General features: G+C 41.3%; 1 protein-coding gene across 2 annotated transcripts; it reads left to right on the plus strand.

The window, feature by feature from the left end:
* Window positions 1-27: 27 nt before the first annotated feature.
* trim46b (tripartite motif containing 46b) lies at window positions 28-17583 on the plus strand. 2 transcript variants are annotated; one of them, XM_017307547.1, is made up of 12 exons: window positions 28-305; window positions 3225-3501; window positions 3579-3768; window positions 4851-5049; window positions 5847-5993; window positions 6146-6241; window positions 6622-6875; window positions 8536-8657; window positions 8766-9104; window positions 12253-12482; window positions 13121-13188; window positions 15315-17583. In XM_017307547.1, the coding sequence occupies exons 1-12, from the start codon at window positions 282-284 to the stop codon at window positions 15754-15756; spliced, it is 2388 nt and encodes a 795-aa protein (XP_017163036.1). In that variant the 5' UTR covers window positions 28-281; the 3' UTR covers window positions 15757-17583. The 2 variants fall into 2 exon arrangements, with proteins under 2 accessions (XP_017163036.1, XP_008420716.1); XM_008422494.2 differs by having other exon boundaries at window positions 3240-3501.
* Window positions 17584-19984: the final 2401 nt, after the last annotated feature.

Here is a 19984-nt window from a genome sequence, read left to right on the forward strand (position 1 = left end):
GAACGCGAACAGTGTGCAATGGAGGCATTCCCCCCTCCACCCCCCAAACCCTAGAAGCGGTCAGGTTCAGCAGCTATGGCCAGAGCGAGAGATCTGAGAGCAGAAATAGAGCAGGCAGACCTGCACTTGTGTGTGTGTGTGTGCACGGTGCCTTTTTTCACACCTCCTCTCTGGCGATGTAACGCCTCAAACCCCTCCCCTCCCCTCCTCTCCAAGAGCGACTTCGCTCTCCTCATGCGGGGAGATACAGTGACTATAAGCACGTATATAGTCCTGCCGTCATGGCGCCCAGATTCCAGGTGAAGGTAAGGATGCGCCTGCTTTAACGCCCTCACCAGCGGCAACGCGCTCTGACCATTTTAAGAAGGAGGCAGAGAGGTCCCAGTTTGCAGTGGTTTCTGTGGTCTGCAGGAGAAAACGCGGTAGTGGCCTGAAATGTGAAAATGCTGGAGGAGGTGACAGACAGGCCGGCGCTGACATTGGAGAATGGCAAAAAAAAAAAAAAAAAAAAGGTGGACTGAAGGATAAAGTTGGTGATTCCACAATTCTTTACTGGTTCCAACAGTGTGCTAGCTTAGATTTATTTGCAGGTGAGGTGCAAAGGCTAATTCAGTTTTAGCCAATACATCTGCAGCTCTATTATTTTATGCCTAGAAAGATGCAGGTTTCATCAGTCCGCATGCTACCGGTTTTTGTTGCCCTGCCATATTCTGCATGGCCTCCTGTGGCCACTTCTGTGTGCAGAGTTGAGCTGCCCTGCTTTCTTTCCTCCATCACATCATACAGCAGTGACAAAATTACCAAATTCCCTTGTGCAGCACATTCAGATAGTCTCGTCCTCTGCTTGAAGTTAATTCGTGGTGGCTGCAGCGGACCCGCAACAGTTCTGCTTTCAGGTTGAGGGTGTGTGTCAAGGGCATCTGCTGAAGCATGTCAGAGAGAGACATGTAGTAAGATGTCACAGTTTTCTGCAAACAACCTGATCATACAGTTGGACCACAACAATGAAGAGAAGTCACTCCATCCGAGTCTGAGATGGAGACTCAGACAGGGGGTTCCGCCTCAGACAGATAAAGACCCCGAGATGCTACCCAGGGGATTGCTAAAAGCCCTAATGGATGCAGTGATGAAGAGTGAGGTAGGAGGGGATGAGGGATGAATGGATAGGGAAAATTGGGATAATGGAGACGGAGGTTGGGATGATGCCAATAGGGATGAAGGGAGTTTAGGGGATGAAAGGTCAGTATTGTATCGTTTATCATTTATCATGATAAATGGTAAATGATAAAATCATAATTTATGGTTGTCATAATAAATTTCTATTAATTATATTTAAAAAACCCCAAAACTATAGCTTTGCCATTTTTCCCCTCACTTTTTTCAATAAAAGCATCAATAAATACCAATAAGTGTGCAAATACAGTTACTGTGTGAAGCTCAGTGATACAAATCACACTTCTTTATGTGACTAGTGTATTACAAATGCTATATTTTTCAAGAGCAGGATTTGTGTTTGTGTGGCTACAATTTCTGTGACAGTTACCCCAGATAGAAATGATGTGACGGCGAGGAGGGTGAGTTATGACGAAGGCAGGTAGGGAGGAGGGATTGACGTGGGATGAAGATGAAGGGAGATAGTGATGGGAGATTAGAGATGAAGGACTTAAGGATAAGAAATGATGAAGGTGAAGTGAGGGATTGAGGATGAAGGAGGTAGTGGAAGTTTAGGGCTAAAGGATGAGGAATGATAGAGGGAGAAAGTGATGAGGAAGGTAAGGTATGGTAGCAAACAGACTGATAGGATGAGGGAAGGATTGGACATGAATAATGAAGGAAGAAAGAAAGTTATGAAGGAGGTAACAGGTGATGGGTCAGGAACAAGCATGACAAGTGGGAGACGAATGAAATATGTAGCGATGAGGGAAGTAGAGATAAGAATGGAATAAGGCAGGGATGAAGGGAGGAGGACAAAATAGGAAAGGAGGAGGAAAAGGGAGTTAGGCCTCACAGTGTAGCTTCCCACCACCAACGAGTGAACGTATGAACAGGTGAATGACTGAATGTAGTGTAAAGTGCTTTGGAGCATTTAGGGAGAAGAAGTGGTAAGTTTACGAAAGAAGAATGAGGGAAGTAGAGACAGAAGAAGTAGAGATGATGGAGATAAGAGAGAAGGATGAGAAGTAGCAGTCCTACGCTAATCCGCTCACTTCTAATTTCTCTTCACCAATCTGTCTGGGATTTCTCCCATTGACTTGGATTTCTTCGGTAGAATTCCAGCAAACAGAAGAAGTTGTGAACGATGCCGTTGATTTCCTGCGCTGATTCGGAAGTGTAGTCTGCCTTCAGTTGTAGCAACGGCAGCGTAGGAAGTGAATGAACCGCTGACATGAGTGCGAGTTGGTCACGCTTCCAAATATTGAATGAACATTGACGGCCTCCTCATTCAGTTCAGCTCTTCTCTCTTCGCGGTGGAGGATGGTTGTTTACAGTGCAGGCAATTTCCGATAAGCTTCCTAGCATCGAGCTGGCGCTTTACATGGGTCACGGCTAAACGTTGGCGATTGGGTACAATTTAAAACCTTCAGAGAGTCCACAGTTCCAGGAAGAAACAGTTTCTCAATACCTGAGAGCCCAAACTCTCCATAAGAAGCAAAGCGTAGAACATGGGTTTTCTTTTTCCAGCTCAAAACACATTTATCACATTTTTTGCCAAATTGATGTGCTCCAGCTGACCTGCGTTGCCACTCTTCAGCTCTAAACGTGAAAACAGGAGTGTTGGTTTGGGGGATAAAATAAAATCCACTCTATTCTGCATAGAGATTTACAGCACAATAATGCAGCTGCAGTTCATACTTGTTTACATTTTAGTTTCACATCTTAGTTCTGCTGGAATAATTAATGCACCACATTTACATGCATAGTACAATAAAGATTAGGTTAATTTTATAGAATTATAAAGCAAATTCTGAAGTTGGTCAAGCGGCTCTTGTCCATGCAGGATTCTGTTATATAAGTAATGCAGAGGCTGAATATTTAATATTTGATCTTTATCTATAATTAACATGATTAGCGCCCAGTGGCAGCTGTCTGGGACAGTTTTATTCCCTTTCCTCAGTAATTCCTGGTTGCATCTTAATGAAAACATTTTCAGTTAAAGCCTGTTCCCTAATGTTTTGCATTTCCACGTTTCTCATTTCATCTTCGGATTATTAAATGTCCAGTAGCTTTTCTCCCTGCAGTCCAACATGAAGAGTCTGGAGCACGAGCTGCATTGTCCTGTGTGCAAGGAGATCGTCAAGCAGCCCGTGGTTCTGCCATGCCAGCACAGCGTCTGCCTGATGTGTGCCTCAGAGGTCCTGGTGGCCAATGGCTACCCGCCACCAGAACTCCCCCCGGAGCCCAACTCTCCGGCCTCCACGCCCAACACTCGCTCTCCTCGTCAGGCACGCCGGCCCACTCCCAAACACGAGCAGCGGCCCATTGACCGAGTGCTGCGATCAGGTACAGAGAGTGTACTCTACTTGTTTTCATTTCCTGTTTTAGCTGAAATTTAACTGGTCTTCTGGATTTGGCTTGAGGCCCCCATCCGCCTTCACCATCCATGCCTCGCTCTCCCGGACATGGGACGTATCCAGGGCGACGGCGTAAGGAGGGCCCTCCTCTGGTGATGATGTTCCCCTGCGTCCCCTGCGCCCGGGATGTCGAGCTGGGCGAGAAGGGCCTGACTGACTGTCTCCGCAACCTCACATTGGAGCGGATTGTGGAGAGGTAATTATCACAATTACGGAGTCTGGAAAAGTTCAAAACTAGAAAAAATAATAATAATTTGAAAGCTGTGAAAATTTGGCTAAAAATATGATTAAGGAGTGATGCTGTGTGCTAATAAAACCAAGGAGGTGTGGGATCATGTCCAGATCTGATTATTCAGCTGCAGCTGAACTGTGAAAAAATCTTGCACATTGTGCACTACAACATACTGTACAGTAGCTACATTTAATGACTCTTTTCCCACAGTCTAGCAGCTTACAGTTCACTTTCCCCCGTATTTGTTGCTGCTTGTGACATTCTTTGTTCCAACACTTAATTTTTTACAGCCAATTAACAGTCTGATTTAAATTGTTTTTTTTATTTTTATAAAAATTACATAATTTATCTACACAATAAAGAGAGGCTAACATCATCCTTTAAAGGGGACTTATGATGTAAAATTCACATTTAACATGTTTTGTACTTTGATTTGTGTCTTTACTGCTTCTGAAAACAGCCCAGGCATTTTTTAGAAATAAGTTAATGTTTTTTGGTGTCTGGAAAATTAGTCGTTTCAAAAACCTCCAGCCAGCACTGCCCATCACCTAGCAACCTATGCAGAGTTCCACCCGTCACCTAGCAACCTGAGCGGAACTTGAACACGTTTGGTCAGCTGGTTTTACAGCTGAACGCTGCTGGTGGAAAAGACAAGGGCTTTGTTGGTACTTTACCATCCAGTAAACACTTGCTGCATTGTTGTTAGTTGTGCAGGAGCCTCAACTTCTGCTTTTCAAAAATGTACGGTTGTAAAATTGCACATCTGTTTGCAGCCATGTTCAACTGCAAGTATAAATGTTGAGTTCGGGAGGGGGCTGCAGGGTTCAGTTGGATTTAAAGCAATAACTGGCCCCAAAACATCTTATTCTGACAGGAGGTCTAGAACTTATCAGATTGAAATCTCACTATCTAAGAATAATTGTGTGTAAAAAATGTAATAAACATGTTTTGTAAAGCTCATAGATCTATCCTAACCTGGATAGATCTATGAGCAGGTTAGGATAATAAATAATTTCTTAATTGCTTATTTTGTACTCTTGCACCAGGTACAGACACACAGTGAGCCTGGGGAGTGTCGCTGTGATGTGCCAGTTCTGTAAGCCTCCTCAAACTCTGGAGGCCACCAAGGGCTGTGCTGACTGCCGCTCAAATTTCTGCAACGAGTGTTTCAAGCTCTATCACCCATGGGGAACGCCCCGAGCACAACACGAGCACATCCAGCCCACACTCAATTTCAGACCAAAGGTTAGACACTCCTGACCTCCATTCACTTAGTTCATCCCTTCTCTCCATCAGCTTTGCTTTACTTCCCAAAGCATGACACTGCCATCACTATGTTTCACTGTGGGGATGATGGGCTTTGGGGTGATGTACAGTGATATGATCGCTCCAGAGTTAGTACCATTAGGATTACTGCTCTCTTTAGCCTTTATCCTTGTAGGACTGGAATGTCGTACATTTTAGTTTTCAGGTAATGGGTTTAATAGAGAGCTTTAGATGTTCAGAGCTTCTAATTCAGTTTTAAAAGTCAAACCTACTTTGAATTCCTACTCAACATGTCTAGTGTGTTCACTGGTCTTGCATGCAACACTTTTCAAATTTGCATTTGTGAACATAAACATTTCTGCAATGCTTTATGTTGATGCATCACATGCAATTCCTAACAGAACATTGAAATTTGTTTTAATAACTTGACAAAACTTCAAGATGAATATAAAGTTTGTAAAGCACTATATATCATATTTAAACTGCATAAAGGTTGCATGCATAAAGGCTTTTGATCCCCTTTTATTTACAATTTATGAAGGTATATAACACACAGTCCCCATTTTATAATGCACTAAAGGATCATTTCTGTTAAAAATCTGCCTATTTTCCATTAAATGCCTTATTTTGTGAACCCCTAACCCCTAACCTGAATCTTTAAAAATATTAAGTAAAATAAGAAAGAAAGGCGTAACATTTGATGTTGCATGTCATTTTTGATGATATGGTATTTTAAGCATGCATTAGTTCAGGTCTGTTTGTGTTCTTTTGCTCAGGTTCTGACCTGCACGGAGCACGACCAGGAGAAGCTGCAATTCTATTGCAGGTCCTGCCAGCGGCTGCTCTGCCCGCTCTGCAAACTGCGGCGAATCCACACTGGACACAAAATCCTCCCGGTGGCACAAGCTTACCAAGCTCTTAAGGTTTTCTACAAATATGCACTGCTTTGCTTTGACTGCACCTTTTCTTTATATTTCACTTCTGATGAGAAAAACTTTCTCCTGATTTTGTAAAGTGGTCTTGATTAATACATGGAAAGTACTGTATTAAAAAAAAAAATTGTTTATGTTTACAGGAGAAGATAACTAAAGAGATGAACTTCATCCTGTCCAGCCAGGACACAGTTCTGGCTCAGATCACCCAGCTGGAGAGCGCCATCACTCAGACTGAGGTGATGAAAACACTTAGCAGTTAAATCCCAAAAACATCCTAAAGCTGCTGTGTGCTTCTCTCGTCTTGAGATGTAATCGTTTACTTTTGAGGGCTATAAATAGTTTGACATCAGTTATCATAAAATCGACTGAAAAAAGTGTCAAATGTCTCAGACACACCTTTGGCTGCTTTTGTGCTTTTAAGCAATTTTCATATATTTTTCAAGCATCAAATCTGTTACTGTGCTTTTAAACACCAGTGATCACAAGTTTGCATTTCCCAGCAGGGGTGTCACATTCCCTGCGTTGCATCCAGTCATTTTAAAATTTGAACCTCATTATATTTGAGCCTGTGGAGCCACTGTAGCTCTGTGAACTCCTCTCTGGTTTGTTCAACCAGGTGAACAGCGTGTCGGCCAGAGAGCAGCTGGCCCAGAGCATCAGGGACCTGACGGCGGCTCTCGCAGAGCGTCACGCCTCGCTCACACAGGCTCTGGAGGCGGCGCGGCAGAAACGCGGCGAGGCGCTTTCTGCTCAGGTGGCGGAGCGACGTGGCCTGATGGAACATGCGGGGCTCATGGCTTTCACCCAGGAGCTGCTGAAAGAGACGGACCAGCCCTGCTTCGTGCAGGCCGCTCGCCAAACACACAACAGGTTTTCTCTTTTTGTTTAGCTCTGGTGTCACTCTTTGACTCTCAGAAGGGCTAAAAGAGCATCTCTAAATGATCTGGATTGGGGTCAAAATGATGACTCTAATTAATCATGACAGCTGTCCAGGTTGTCATGAATAAATCACAGCAGGTTTGGCTTAAGATCAAATCATACTAAAACCTAATAGATCCATCTCAGACTCCACAAATCTGCCAGCATGTTAAATGTTTCAGTGCGAGTCAGAACAGGTGGGGAAAAACTAAAGTTGTGTTTGGCTTATTTTGAAGGGATGTCAGGAGAAAGACTTATCCGACCAAAATTACATCTGAATGAACCAAAAGACTTCTGGAACAAGGCCTTTTGGGCAGATGAGACTAAAACAAAGACATTTTACCTTAATACTGAGAGAAAACCAAATAGCTAAGTGCTAACTAGCGGTGTTTTTAATTTGATTTTGGTACAGACTAACATTTATTAATATTAAAATCCCTTAATGTTAACATTATTAGTACCAGAATTCACAACAAAACCCAGCTCCTGATACCTGTTATATGTTAGCATGTTTTATGTTGCCAGCCTTTTAATAATCACCACCCATTTTTATTTGTGTGCCTGGTAAATCTGTACAATGTTAGTTTGAGATTTTTTGTATTTTTAAGTAATGAATCTGTGATTTTTCCGACAATCTAAATGGGTTTCCAGGTGTTTTCAAAGAAGTTCACCTGGACATGCCATTATTTCCTGCACATTAATTTTCTGTGACGAACCATTATGTTTTAACACGTTTCTATAAACTGGTTTCCAACAACAATGTGAAACATATTAATTTTTATTCAAAAACAGATTCTAATTTGACATTGTTTATTTTTTTGAGAGATTTTTTTAATCATTTCATATCAGAAAAACTCTTCTAAGATCTAAATTTACCAGGGGTAATAATAATAATAATGTTGGTCTAATTTGTACCTCAAAAGCAAACACTATTTTTTAATAGCATTGTTTACTGTAATTTTTGTGAATTTTATTTAGTAAAACAAAAAATGCATTAGATTCCTGAGAAACAAACTAAGAAAAAAGTATATTTCCACAACATAAAAAGATGTGGTAATTTTTTGAGAGGTAAATTTTTGTTATTTTGTGTATTTGGAAAAGCTATATATTGTGTGGATTTCTATAAAAAATTACTTTGGTCTTTAGATCAATTATATATGGGTTTGCTTAGATCATTGCAGCTGCATGATTGATTAAATTTCACTGCTGCTGTTGGTGATGTGATTCCTCTTTAAACAAGCCACAGATGTTTATTGCTAAGAAAAACAATCTCCAAATCCACATTAATCTCTAAATCTAAATGATGCATAATATTTATGTAATCTAAGGTTGAGTCATATCTTCTTATAAGCATTGCTCAGTGGTTTAATGACCCACAAGACAATGTTTGGGTAGTTTGTCTTCTGCAGAAAAGAATGAGTTTGACGTGTTCAGAGAACTAATGAGGTGTTATTTTTGGCTCTGTTCAACAGATTTGTTGGGAGTAATAAAAACGTAGAATAGCAGTGGTCTTGTCTTTTATTCAGCCCATTTAATCCGTCCTATTGAAAACATTGTGTAAACACTTTTCCTCCTCTTACATTGTTTTTCTTTTGCTTTTGAACTGAACCAGGTTGAGCAAAGCAATCGAGAATCTCCAGCATTTCACTTTGGCTGCTGATCCGTCCTTCAGACACTTCCAGCTGGATGTTTCCAAAGAGCTCAAACTCCTGACAGAGCTTAACTTCATCCAAGGTGAGGAACAGAGTGGTGATGCATGGATATGAAAATAAAAGAGGCCAAAATAAAGACAAATTGAGGGAATACAAACAAAAGTAAACACTGAGCACGCTCTTGTTTCAGCTCCTCTGGCTCCCGTCATCGACACCCAGCGCTCTCTGGCGTACGACCAGCTCTTCCTGAGCTGGCGGCTGCCTCAGGAGTCGGCGCCCGCCTGGCATTTTTCCGTGGAGTATCGCCGCCGAGGCGTGGTGCCCGGAGGAGCTTCGAGGGGCGGGATCAGAGGAGGCCTCGCTGCCGCCAGGTGGGGCTGGCAGCGGCTGGATGAAGTGAGCGGAACCAGCGCCGTGATCGACAGGCTGGAGATGGACAGCGTGTACGTCCTGCGCGTGAGGGGCTGCAACAAGGCGGGCTACGGGGAGTACAGCGAGGAGGTGTACCTGCACACCCCACCTGCACCAGGTGGGGGAACGCTCATGTTAGCGCCTCTTACTGGCTTTTTCTGCAGAGACGTTCGTGAAAAATGGGTGGACACAAAACAATTTATGAAATTGCAAAGTGCAAGAACACAAAATCTTACCAAGTATTATAAGTTTCTACTGCAAATATCTTAGTACAATTGAAATAACTTACGAGTAACTTTTCAGCAAGATATAAAAGCTTGTTTAAATAATTAATTCTGTAATATTGATGAAAAATACTAATTATAGGTGAAATAATCTACCAATGAAAAAAAATACATGTCTTATTCCTCTGGTAGATTACGTCACTTACATCTAGAACTTTTTCATCAATATTAAGAAATGATCGACTGAAAACAAACTCCTATATCGTGTTGAAAAGTTATTCTAAGTCAGTTTTACTTCAAGTGTACCAGGATATTTGCAGTAGAAACTTGACCAAAAATACTTGGTAAGATTTTGTGTGTTTGCAGAGCACGAAATTAAACCCACATTATGAATCATGCAAAATTTGCACAGGCTGCTCAAAAAATTTGAACATGATGGAAAATGTTATTTGTTAAAGGTTAATTGCTGAAGAATCTGGCTGTCCACAAATTGCTGTTTCCAAGCAAATCAATGAAAAGTTGAGTGGAGGGAAAAAGTACGGTTGAAAAAGCAGCTTTAGGAGATTTTTGATTCAAAACCCATTCTAGAGTCATTCTCCTCGATCCTCGTTTTAAACCAGAAGCATCAAATCTGGGCTGAAATAATTGTACTGTCACTCAGTGGTCCAAAGTATTCTTAGTAGATAAAACTCAATTTTTGGAGATGCTTTTCAGCAGGCCAAAACAAGGAGTATGAAACTCCTTTTCTTTTGGTCTGAATTGTTTAATTGTGTTTTGGGTTTTCATGAACTGCAGCATAATTACTCTCCAAGGTAAAAGATTTCACTATTTGATAACTGTAGTAAATACATTTTAAATGATATTCTAACTTTTTGAGCTGCACCTTTACTATTTGGCCACTGATGTTATTCGATGTTTGACTCTGTCAAGAGGTTGGCTGCTTCATAGCCTGTTTCTCTCATTTCTTTTGTAGCCCAGACAACTGATTGATGGGTCTAGTGGTTCAACAGAGACAAAATGAAATGCAGTGAAACAGGTCGTACGAAGGACAGATTATGCTCTACAAACAGAGACTTACACCCAGAGAAGGGCGCAGCTTAAAGCTTTCTTGTGTCCACACACAGAGGCATGTACTGCCTGCCACAACCAGTCCTGGTTTTCTTTATCCTTGATTTCTCTGCACATAAACTTAATTAAAAGCTGTGATTCAATCCTGATTTTAAATGTACAAATAATCACCAATTAAAAGCAGATATTTACAACGGCTGTATGAAATCAAATATGACTTAAAAGAAAATTTACTTTGTAATTTGACATCTTGAAATCGGGCCTCTGTCTCTAAAAAAAAAAAAAAATTCTGCTCTTTCTGAAATTTCGTCTCCGAGTTTCAGAAAGCGCAGGAAAAAACAACATTTTTACCAGCATTGCACTGAGAAGTAGCTCATATATTGAGCTTAACAGATGTGCAGTTCCGCTAGCTCTGTGCTAATTGCTGCTGGCTAGTCTGAAGGAGCTCAGTCGGGTAGTCGCTGCTCTGTGAGGCGAAAGAACTAAAGCTTGAAAACTGCAGCTCCAGGGAGGAGCAATGCCTCTGAGGTGGCGCTGCGTCCACCCAGGTCTTTTGCGCATTTGAATGGTTGCCATGAAGATTAACCAGTCATGAAAGAATCCAGGCAACACTCTAAAGCCGTTTTCGCACTGCAAGGAACGGAACGGTACGGAACGGAACGGTTCCAGCCCTGTTGTATTCGCATTACACTGAGGGCGCCATCGAAGCGGTACCGGACGTCATTATTTTTGAAACTAAACAATGGTTTCAATGTAGCGGCCGACTGTACTCGTTCATCAGCGAGTAAGCGGAGGAAAAAAAACCCTCATCATTAGACCAGGTGATTGCACTATATTGAGACGAATCAATTTCTAATTAAAACTAATAATAAAAATAAATGAAAAGAGCACTCTTTACAAAATACAGTTTAGTGAGAGCCAGCTGTCAACGGAAAATTTACGTCTGACTCCATAACAACCAGCGGCCAATCAACTGCTGGTTCTAAGCAGAACCGCTTGGCCGGCCCGATTGGAACCACAGCTCTTGTGGTTCCATGGGGCTGGATGGAACCGGTCGCAAGTTGTAATGCAAACACGGTCGGAACCGTTCCGTACCGTTCCGTTCCGTTCCGTTCTGTACCGTACCGTTCCCTGCAATGCGAAAACGCTTTTAGTACGTACATGACGCAAAGCTCAAAAAACTTCATTTTACATAACACTGCCCCTCTAAATCGGCACAGTCCTAAAAGTAGTAAAATCTGAAATACAAAAGAACAAAATGAATCTTTTCTTTTTCCATTTCCACCTTTTTTCTGCAACAGTCTTCTCACTACCGACACATCCTCACTGTCTTGCTCTTTATTCCCTCACTTATTTCCATTTCACAGCTTTGTACTTGTCATCTTGAGCTGTGCTACTTCCACGCTGCCCAGCCTACATGCCTCCCACAGAACGTAAGAAGTGCATTCATCCCTGTTCCTCCTCTCTGCACCCCTGTGTCATCCTCTGTTACAAGACCATCCCATTTTAGCTCCCAAACCAAGATCTGTCCGAGCGCTGATGAGTTTTGCACTTTGTTAAGACATGGGGCTTAACAAAATGGATCGGCTTCAGATCCGGGGTTTTGTAAGGGTCAATTTGTGTGCCTGGTGAATTCCCTGTTCCCCCCGTTGGCTGTTTCCCCTTCCTGCTATACTTCCAACAACCAGGCTTCCTTCTGTAAGAGCTGTGTGGTGATAACTGCTGTTTATTTGGCTCCCTGAGTCATTGGTGTAAAGATCAATGTGTTTTTCTCTTGCAGTGCTGATGGGAGGAGGTGCATGTCTGCTCTTTTCTTCTTGATGCTTTCTGGCAATAAATCTGCACAACTTTCCTTCTGTTATCTCCCGAACTACTTCTGTTCCTAAATCTGACGTGCCTTCTCGTCTTCTCTCATAACTCTCCGTCTGATCTCTCCGTATCTTCCTCCTCTCTCTGCCTTCTCCTCTCTATCAGTGCTTAATTTCTACCTTGACTCTCGTTGGGGTCTCCATGCTGACCGACTGGTGGTCAGCAAAGAGCAGCGTGGGGCTCGAAGCGTCCCCGGTCTCTCCCTGCTGCAGGCCGCTGACCACGCGCTCACGTCCTGCCACCTCACGTCGGACCTCCTGGTGGGGGATGTTGCCATTACACAAGGAAGACACTACTGGGCATGCTCAGTGGAGCCTGGATCCTACCTTGTAAAGGCAGGTTCATTCTGGTTGCACCACATTCAGACACCGTATAAACTTAAACAACTGTTGATGCCTTTTATTTATATCATAGCCTAAACAGCAATTACCATTGAACATGTTATGTTGAACTATTATCAGTTCTCTCTAACAGGGTTTCATTCAGGGTCTTTTAAATTAAACTGCAGCAAACTATTGTAGTAATATCGTGGCATTTTATGCTATTTGAAGTATTTTCTTTGTGTTTTGTTAAAGGGAAGCTCTCAAAAAAAATCATTAAAGGCAGATGTTGTTCAGTTAAAAACAAAAATGTTGAGCTTAGGGTAATTAGTAGAGCCTGAAAAATCAGGAAAACTGCAGGATTTGATATATATTTTTAAGGGTGATGTAAATACATTAGATCTTATAAATCCATCTAATTTTCACATCCAGCTATCTGTATCTAATTTGTCCTTCGTATCTTATTTGATTCGAGTGAATAAAAAAAAACAACAACCAACAACAGGTTTCTGCTATAGAAGAAAAACGATTTCCAAGGGAGTTCAGAAATTATTTTTAGATTCTGGATCGTTTCTGAAAAACGCGGTTTCAGCTTCTCGTTGAATACAAGAGGACTCACTTCTCGTTTGCTGCGTCTTGTTTTTGCTGAGCAGGTTGGAGTCGGGTTGGAGTCCAAACTGCAGGAGTGGTTTCACCTCCCACAGGACATGGCCAGTCCTCGGTGAGTTCAGCAAACACACACTCCAGACTGCGAAACACACCGGTGGCAGCATCATGCTGCGGATTCTGAGGGACAGGAAAGCTGGGCGGGGTCGACAGGAAGAAACTCAGATGGAACGGAGAGGCTGAGAACATTGACCAGTCTGAGCTGGAGCCATTTTGCGGAGAAAAGATACAAATATCAGTCTGTAGAGACACTATAAAAGAGTTGGTTCAAGAAAATATCATCTTAGGTTGACTGAGTAAAAAAAGCTTGTTGTGGAAATAAAATTGGAAACTACATATTTCTTTCCTTTTTGACATTTATGCCCTGTTTGGTCCATTTTTAACCAAGTGGAGGACAATTTGTAGGCATTTTATTGATTTAAACATAATTAAACTGCAGCAATGTTTGTGGTTGTAACATAGAAAACTTGAATTTAAGGAGTATAGATACAACTACTACTAATACTATTGTTACCTGGTGGTAAGTCAGAGAATCCACTGCTTCCCCACTTTGTGACCAGCTGAAAACAGTAAAAACCTTTCCTCTCTGGAGATTTTCTGGCCACATCAAACTGGGAGGAAACCCCAGGGTCAGACCAGAGACAATATATTTACTCTGGTCTGAGATGCATACATCTGGGAGTGTTTCTGTGGGGAGGGATGTCTGTGTTTCCCATCCATCCCTTTGTGACCTGATTTCAGATAAGCTGAGGAAAATGAATGGATGAAAAGTTCAACACCAATATTTCAACCCAAAAGAATGGTAGGGTGAATAATGAGCTCCATTTTAAATGTATCTTTCAGGTTTAGTTTCGTATGTTTCAGCTCCTCTCACAGTCCAAAAACAATCCATAAAGATGATTCATTACCCTAAATGTTTCTCAGGGTTGGGTCAGGGTTAAGGTGTGAATGCATGGTTGTTTGTCCAGTGTGTCTCCATCTTGTCCTGTGATGGACTGGCATGAGTCTAGAGGGCCACTTACAAAGCAATGGCGGGCCGTATTTGGCCCCGAGGCCTTGAGTTTGATACCTGATGGAGATGATGGACAGATGGTTGTTTCAACCCGAGTAGCTGCTGCTCATGTGTGACTCCTAGAGGATTTCTTATAGCATATGTCATGCAGGAGTTGCTAACCTTTACAATCCAAAGAGCCACTTTTGCCCTCAGTCCAACTAAAAACCTGCAAAACCCTTTTTGATTTATCATTTACTCATTTGCTGTTCGTTTTGCTCATTTAACCTCATGTTTCCAGTGAGTCTGGCAGCAGGACAGTTGATAACAGAGGTGAAATTCATAAGTTGATTTCCTGTTTATGGTGTGAGGACTGTCTGTGAGATGACAAAGCTGCAAAGACAGCCATTTTACATATTTGCACAAGGCATAGACTGTATTTAAACAAGACCATTTTCTTTGTCAGAGTATGTTTTGACAGACAAACTGTGTAACTGGTTGCATTTTATCCTAAAGGCAAGTAGACAAAGATGTGAAAGAGAGACTCTAACTCTTGTGATTTCTATTATCGCGGTTGTTCTTTTAACAAACTAATTTTTCCAACACCTTAATATCAAATGCACTTGGGTTATACATGAGGATCATAATGCAAATCAAACCAGCAGGTTACCTTGCTGCATGACTCATTAAATAAATTAACAATCAAAAAAACATTTGGTCTGGACTTAAAACTATCAGATACTTTTGATTGATAGTATTTAATTGAATTGAAACAATTCAATTAATTGCTCAACTCCTGCAGTTTCAGTAAAGATGAGTGAGGCAAAGTTCCTCCATGTCAACGTCAAACACTCCAGTGATCACGAAGGCTTGACGGCGATTGGTGCTGCCAAAAGTCGCAACACCAGTTTAGTTGAGCTTAAGGTCAAGTTTACTTGTCCGGCACATTCCAGCAACAAGGCATGTTCAAAGTCCTCTACTCCATAAAAACACAATACAGTCACTGGAACAGGCAGTAAACGCTAAATTTTGTCAAACACCATCGTCAAAATAAACAAGCGAATGTGCTGATCAGTGTTCCAGTTGATCAACACCTGGTGGGTCAGTTCAGGGGCAGCTGGTTTTCCACGTCACTGCAGGTTTGGTTGCAGACACAGAAACATTCATCACTGCGTTTGTTTTTAATCAAGCTACGACCCAGACAGCGGCCATGACAGCGGAGCAGAGGACGCGCTGGACTCGGCGCCGCCCTTCTGCTTCCTCACCATGGGCATGGGCAAGATATACCTGCCCCAGCACAGCTACCACCACCACCACAACAACCACGGGGGCAACAATCGAGACCCGCTCACCAACAACAACAACGTCCCCTCGGGTCTCACCTACCCGCTGCCTCCTCGACTCGGCGTGTGCCTTGACTTTGAGAAAGGGCGTGTCACGTTCTACGACGCCCACTCCCTGCGGCCCCTGTGGGAGGGTCACGTCGACTGCTCCGGCCCCGTCTGCCCTGCGTTCTGCTTCATCGGCGGAGGCGCTCTGCAGCTGCAGGAGCTGGTGGCCAACCGCAACGCAGACCAGACGCCGGTCAGGAGGGTGACCATCCAGCCCCGCGTCACCAATTTAAACAACTGATCCCCGATCCGCCGGTAATCTGGAATGTATTTGGCAAGTATTTACTCAGCTGCAGCAAAAAGGTAGACATCTCAGCGATTTCTTTGTTTTGTATTCCATTTTATTTAAGAAAAACAAGATGTTTCTATAGCAACAAATATGCAATGTAATTATGTTTCTTACATTTTGTTACATGCGGTTTTGCAACAGTTATTGCTTAAGTGGTGTCTGGTAAATCCAGCACTCTGTATGTAATTATATACATTTAGTGCTTGCACTTGTAGCCAGGCTATGTTGCATTTACAGCTATAAAGCTTATGTAAAAAAAATAAAAGAAGAAGAAAAAAGCTTAACACAGTTTTCTCTATAATGTATAGGCCTTTGTTATGTATGTCTTTAATGTTTGCCTTTCTTTCATGTACAGTACCCTCCTCACTTATTGCCACCTCTGGGAAGGATGAATGAAACGCCTGCAAATATTTCTAGCTCTTAAGCGGAAATTCAGAGAAAAATCCAAGCTTTCATTTTAGTCGAATCATCCTTAACAAACTCATCATTGGCCCAATTATTAATAATCAATACTTTGTACAACAACCTTTTGGTAATTGGGTGGCATTGAAAAGAGGCTTAGAGGATGCGCTGTCAGTTGCGCCTTAAGTTTTCTATTGCCCATTTGCATGTTCAGTCAATGGGCAATTGGCGCCCCCTGCTGACTGCTGAGGGTACAGGCACTATTGCATGTCCATTTATCCTGCACTAAATGAAGGAAATTATCCAAAATCTGGGTAAAAAAATTAAATTTTTTACCGTTTCTCTTTGCACAATCTCGTTAAATCTTCCAAAGTTTTGGATCCTCCTTTATAATTGAATCTATTCGGCTCACCTCGCAGATTCTGAATGATTTTTGTAAGATTTAAATAATTTCTGTGTTGATTTGGTGACATGCTTTGGATCACAATGCAGATTAAAGCTCCAGGGATGACCAATTTTTAACGTTTCTCATAGTTGTCACCACGTTTGCTTATTTAAAATCTTCTAACATTTCAATTAGTTAATAATACACATGCTAACAATGTTTCTTCAGCCTTTGGAAAATAAATAATCCCAAAGCCTTACAAGTTCTGAATCAAGGCGCAAAGACAAATCAAGTCAAGCATATTGAACAAAATAATCAACTAACGTGAGTCTAGTTAAAACTAGACTGTGATGATTGCTGATTTTTGCTTTCTATTGGATTAATGTACTCAATTTAAAGTGTAAATTCAGTGTAAGATTATGCTTAAAAGTGATTTATTTCAAGGCTTTTTACACATAATTTGTCAGAGATGACAATAAATGTGAGAGGGGCAGTGTAAGTGCATTACAGAAAAAAAAGCCTAAAAGATTTTATTGCTTCTATAATTAAATATGTTTTTCACTACAGCTTCTGTTAGCCATTTGATCTCAGCCAAAGTTATTGTTTTATGGGATGTAAATGTGCTAAATTAGAGGTACAGAGTAACAATGAGGCACTACGCCAATTAGAGGCTCCAATTATACCTCCGGTACACAGTTAATCACTAGTTCTCACAGTTTTGTTTGTGCATTGCCGTTTCGTATTTCAAACACGAGTCTGATGTTAGAGCGTGTGTGTAGGAGAGTCTGGTTTCCCAACAATAACGGGCTGACAGTACATCCTTTATCTTTTTTTTCCTTTTCTTTTTTTGCTTGATTGTAAAAGAATGAGCAACACTTATGAAGAAAAGAGTAGCAGATTAACTCAGAGTCAACTTCACCTACCGAGAGAGTGTTTGTTAAAGTATAACAAAGGAAATAAGTACGGAATAAAGTGAAATTGTTTAAATTACACTCTCGGACTCCTCTCATTTGTGGGTGTGTTTTTATTTGAATCATCTCCAGCTTCGTTAACGTGAGGATGTGTAAGAGTTACACCACTGGGGGGCAGCAAAACACCAGAGAGAAATCCTTCTGCATCTGCACCTAAATGGATGGTAAAAACGATTCATATTTGGAAAGATTGCCAATTGGAAATGTGGAAATTTGGCAAACAAATGTTTTGACGAGCGCGATTCAAATCCAATAGATCTGGGTCCAGATTTTCTCCTTCAATGGAAAACAGAAAACTGAAACAAAAGCCTGAATAAATGAATTGAAATAAAATGAATTCATAAAGGTGCAAGACACTGCACAGGGAAGCATTCAGGATCCAACTGTGCTTCATGATGCAAATTCAGCTGAGCCTCCTGGCGTTTCAATCTGAGGCGCCATCAGCATTCAGACCTGGGAAAAAGGTTTTTTTTATTTTACTGGCAAAAACATAAAATCACTGACATTAAACAAAAGTATTATTTTAAAGGGAGTTGTAGCTCTGAAATGCAAGGCACCCTTTTGGTGTGACAGTGGCGACATTTGAACGTTTCTTGCTTTTTATTTGAAGCGTTCAGTAATCTGTCAGGTACAAATAGGTTCATTCAGTTTCTTGTGTGTCTTGGTTTAATATTTTAGGGGTATATAATCATCACTGATGGTTTAAAGGGAAGAGCTTCAACATTAACAACCTTAAGATGGAGATAAATGAGTTTACTAAGTTACAGACAGAATAACATCTATATTGCAAGGTAATTTTTTTTTATCTGTCATCTCATAGAAAAACCTATACCTTTCTGACTTAGATATCTTGACCTAGTGCATCCAGCAGGATAGGTGAAGAAATAATTGCAGCGCAATTGCTTTACGGTTGGAAATCCGTCCAATATAATTGTTTTTTTTTTCACTATCCTGTAGCCTGGAGTCGAAGAACTTTGAGCTTTGCATTTTGCGCTTCACTTATTGCAATTCTCAGAAACCCCCCTAAAAACAGTCATCCTCATACAAATTTAAAGCACTGTGCCAAAAAACACAGCTTATTTCTTGTCTTTTGGATATCAAAAACAAACCATGAGGCCTTAAAAGTTAGAAAAACAACAAAACCTGCCATTCCAGTAATTGAGGTGCATGTCAGACGTCAGCATAAGGAATGGCTACTTGAAAACGCTGCTCGTCTAAACTTGCCCAGTTTAACAGCAGTCAGATCAACAGTTTGAAGGCTTAAAACAGCTCCAACTGTGGCAACCACGGCAGGACGAGGACACGAGGTTTAACGTGATGAGAACGATAAAAAATCTGCAAGAAAATACTGTTAGAGAACAGCAGCTAAAAGTGGCACATTCGGATCAGCAAGTCGATTTTTACCCATGTGATACTCTAGAAATGCCAGGAAAATGTAATTTCTGCCTATTGCAAACATGTGGAGTTTGATAAAAGCTACTGAGATTTTAACTGGTCGTTAAAATGCTCCACGGAGGATCTGCTGTAAAACAAAAGGCCCCAGTACCCACCGCTAAGCACAGAGGGGAATCTGCTGCTGTGGGTTTGTTTCTCTTTAAAAGAATCTTTGTGTAATCTATGTCATCCTGAAATCTGTCAAATACCAGGAATTTTGAATAAATCTTGGCGGAAACTTCCAGAAATTTGAAAATGGATCAACATTGTGTCTTTTAAGTAGATAATAATCCAACTTATGCAATCAAAACAAAACACAAATGTATGCTTCACCAGGCAAAAATAAATAAATAAATAAAATCAACATTCTCCCGCGGCCATAATAACAGCACTCAGGCCTAAATGTTGTTGATAACTCATTTTTTTACCAATGGTTTGGTAAAAAAAAAAAAAAAGAAAAAATAAGAAAGCATAAGACGAGGAACAATCTGGAGAACTTTGAATTATCAAACATCCCTCTTTGTAAATACTTAAATTTTAATAAATGCAATAGAACAAGAGCATGTGCTTTATTTCATTCTCCAATCATCTGTTTGCATGCTGCAGCACCTGAGCCTTGGCTACAAAGGCAGGCGATGGTACATTAGGCACATCAGTAATGGAAAATACGAAAGCCATTAGTCTACTCTGTATGTTCAGATCAGTTATCCCTCAATATTTTCTCAGTATTTGTGACAAGTGAACAATCCAGTCCTAAACCACTGACCCATGCGCTGCGGGGACAAAGTCTGACATCCTGTAGCTTATTCTCACAGTAAATCTATGAACCTCATCTGAATTATAATCTTTATTCTGTTATGCAACACTTTCTGTCCTGGGAAGTCTTGTCCTTTTTCCACAAAAACGGCAGTGCCGCTAAATGGAGTTATAAATATGAGATCCCCGCTGGCATGAGTTTGAAACCAGCTTGTTAGAGAGAGTTCTCCAA

The sequence above is a fragment of the Poecilia reticulata genome, linkage group LG11 (genome assembly GCF_000633615.1).
Source record: "Poecilia reticulata strain Guanapo linkage group LG11, Guppy_female_1.0+MT, whole genome shotgun sequence".
Classification (NCBI taxonomy): Eukaryota; Metazoa; Chordata; class Actinopteri; order Cyprinodontiformes; family Poeciliidae; genus Poecilia; species Poecilia reticulata.

What these genes read in the sequence shown, in the direction of transcription:
- trim46b (XM_017307547.1), top strand. Translation starts at nt 282, where the DNA reads ATGGCGCCCAGATTCCAGGTGAAG. An exon ending in TTGGAGCGGATTGTGGAGAG is followed by an intron (nt 3,769 to 4,850) that starts GTAATTATCACA and finishes CTCTTGCACCAG; the next exon opens with GTACAGACACACAGTGAGCC. An exon ending in CTGGATCCTACCTTGTAAAG is followed by an intron (nt 12,483 to 13,120) that starts GCAGGTTCATTC and finishes TTTGCTGAGCAG; the next exon opens with GTTGGAGTCGGGTTGGAGTC.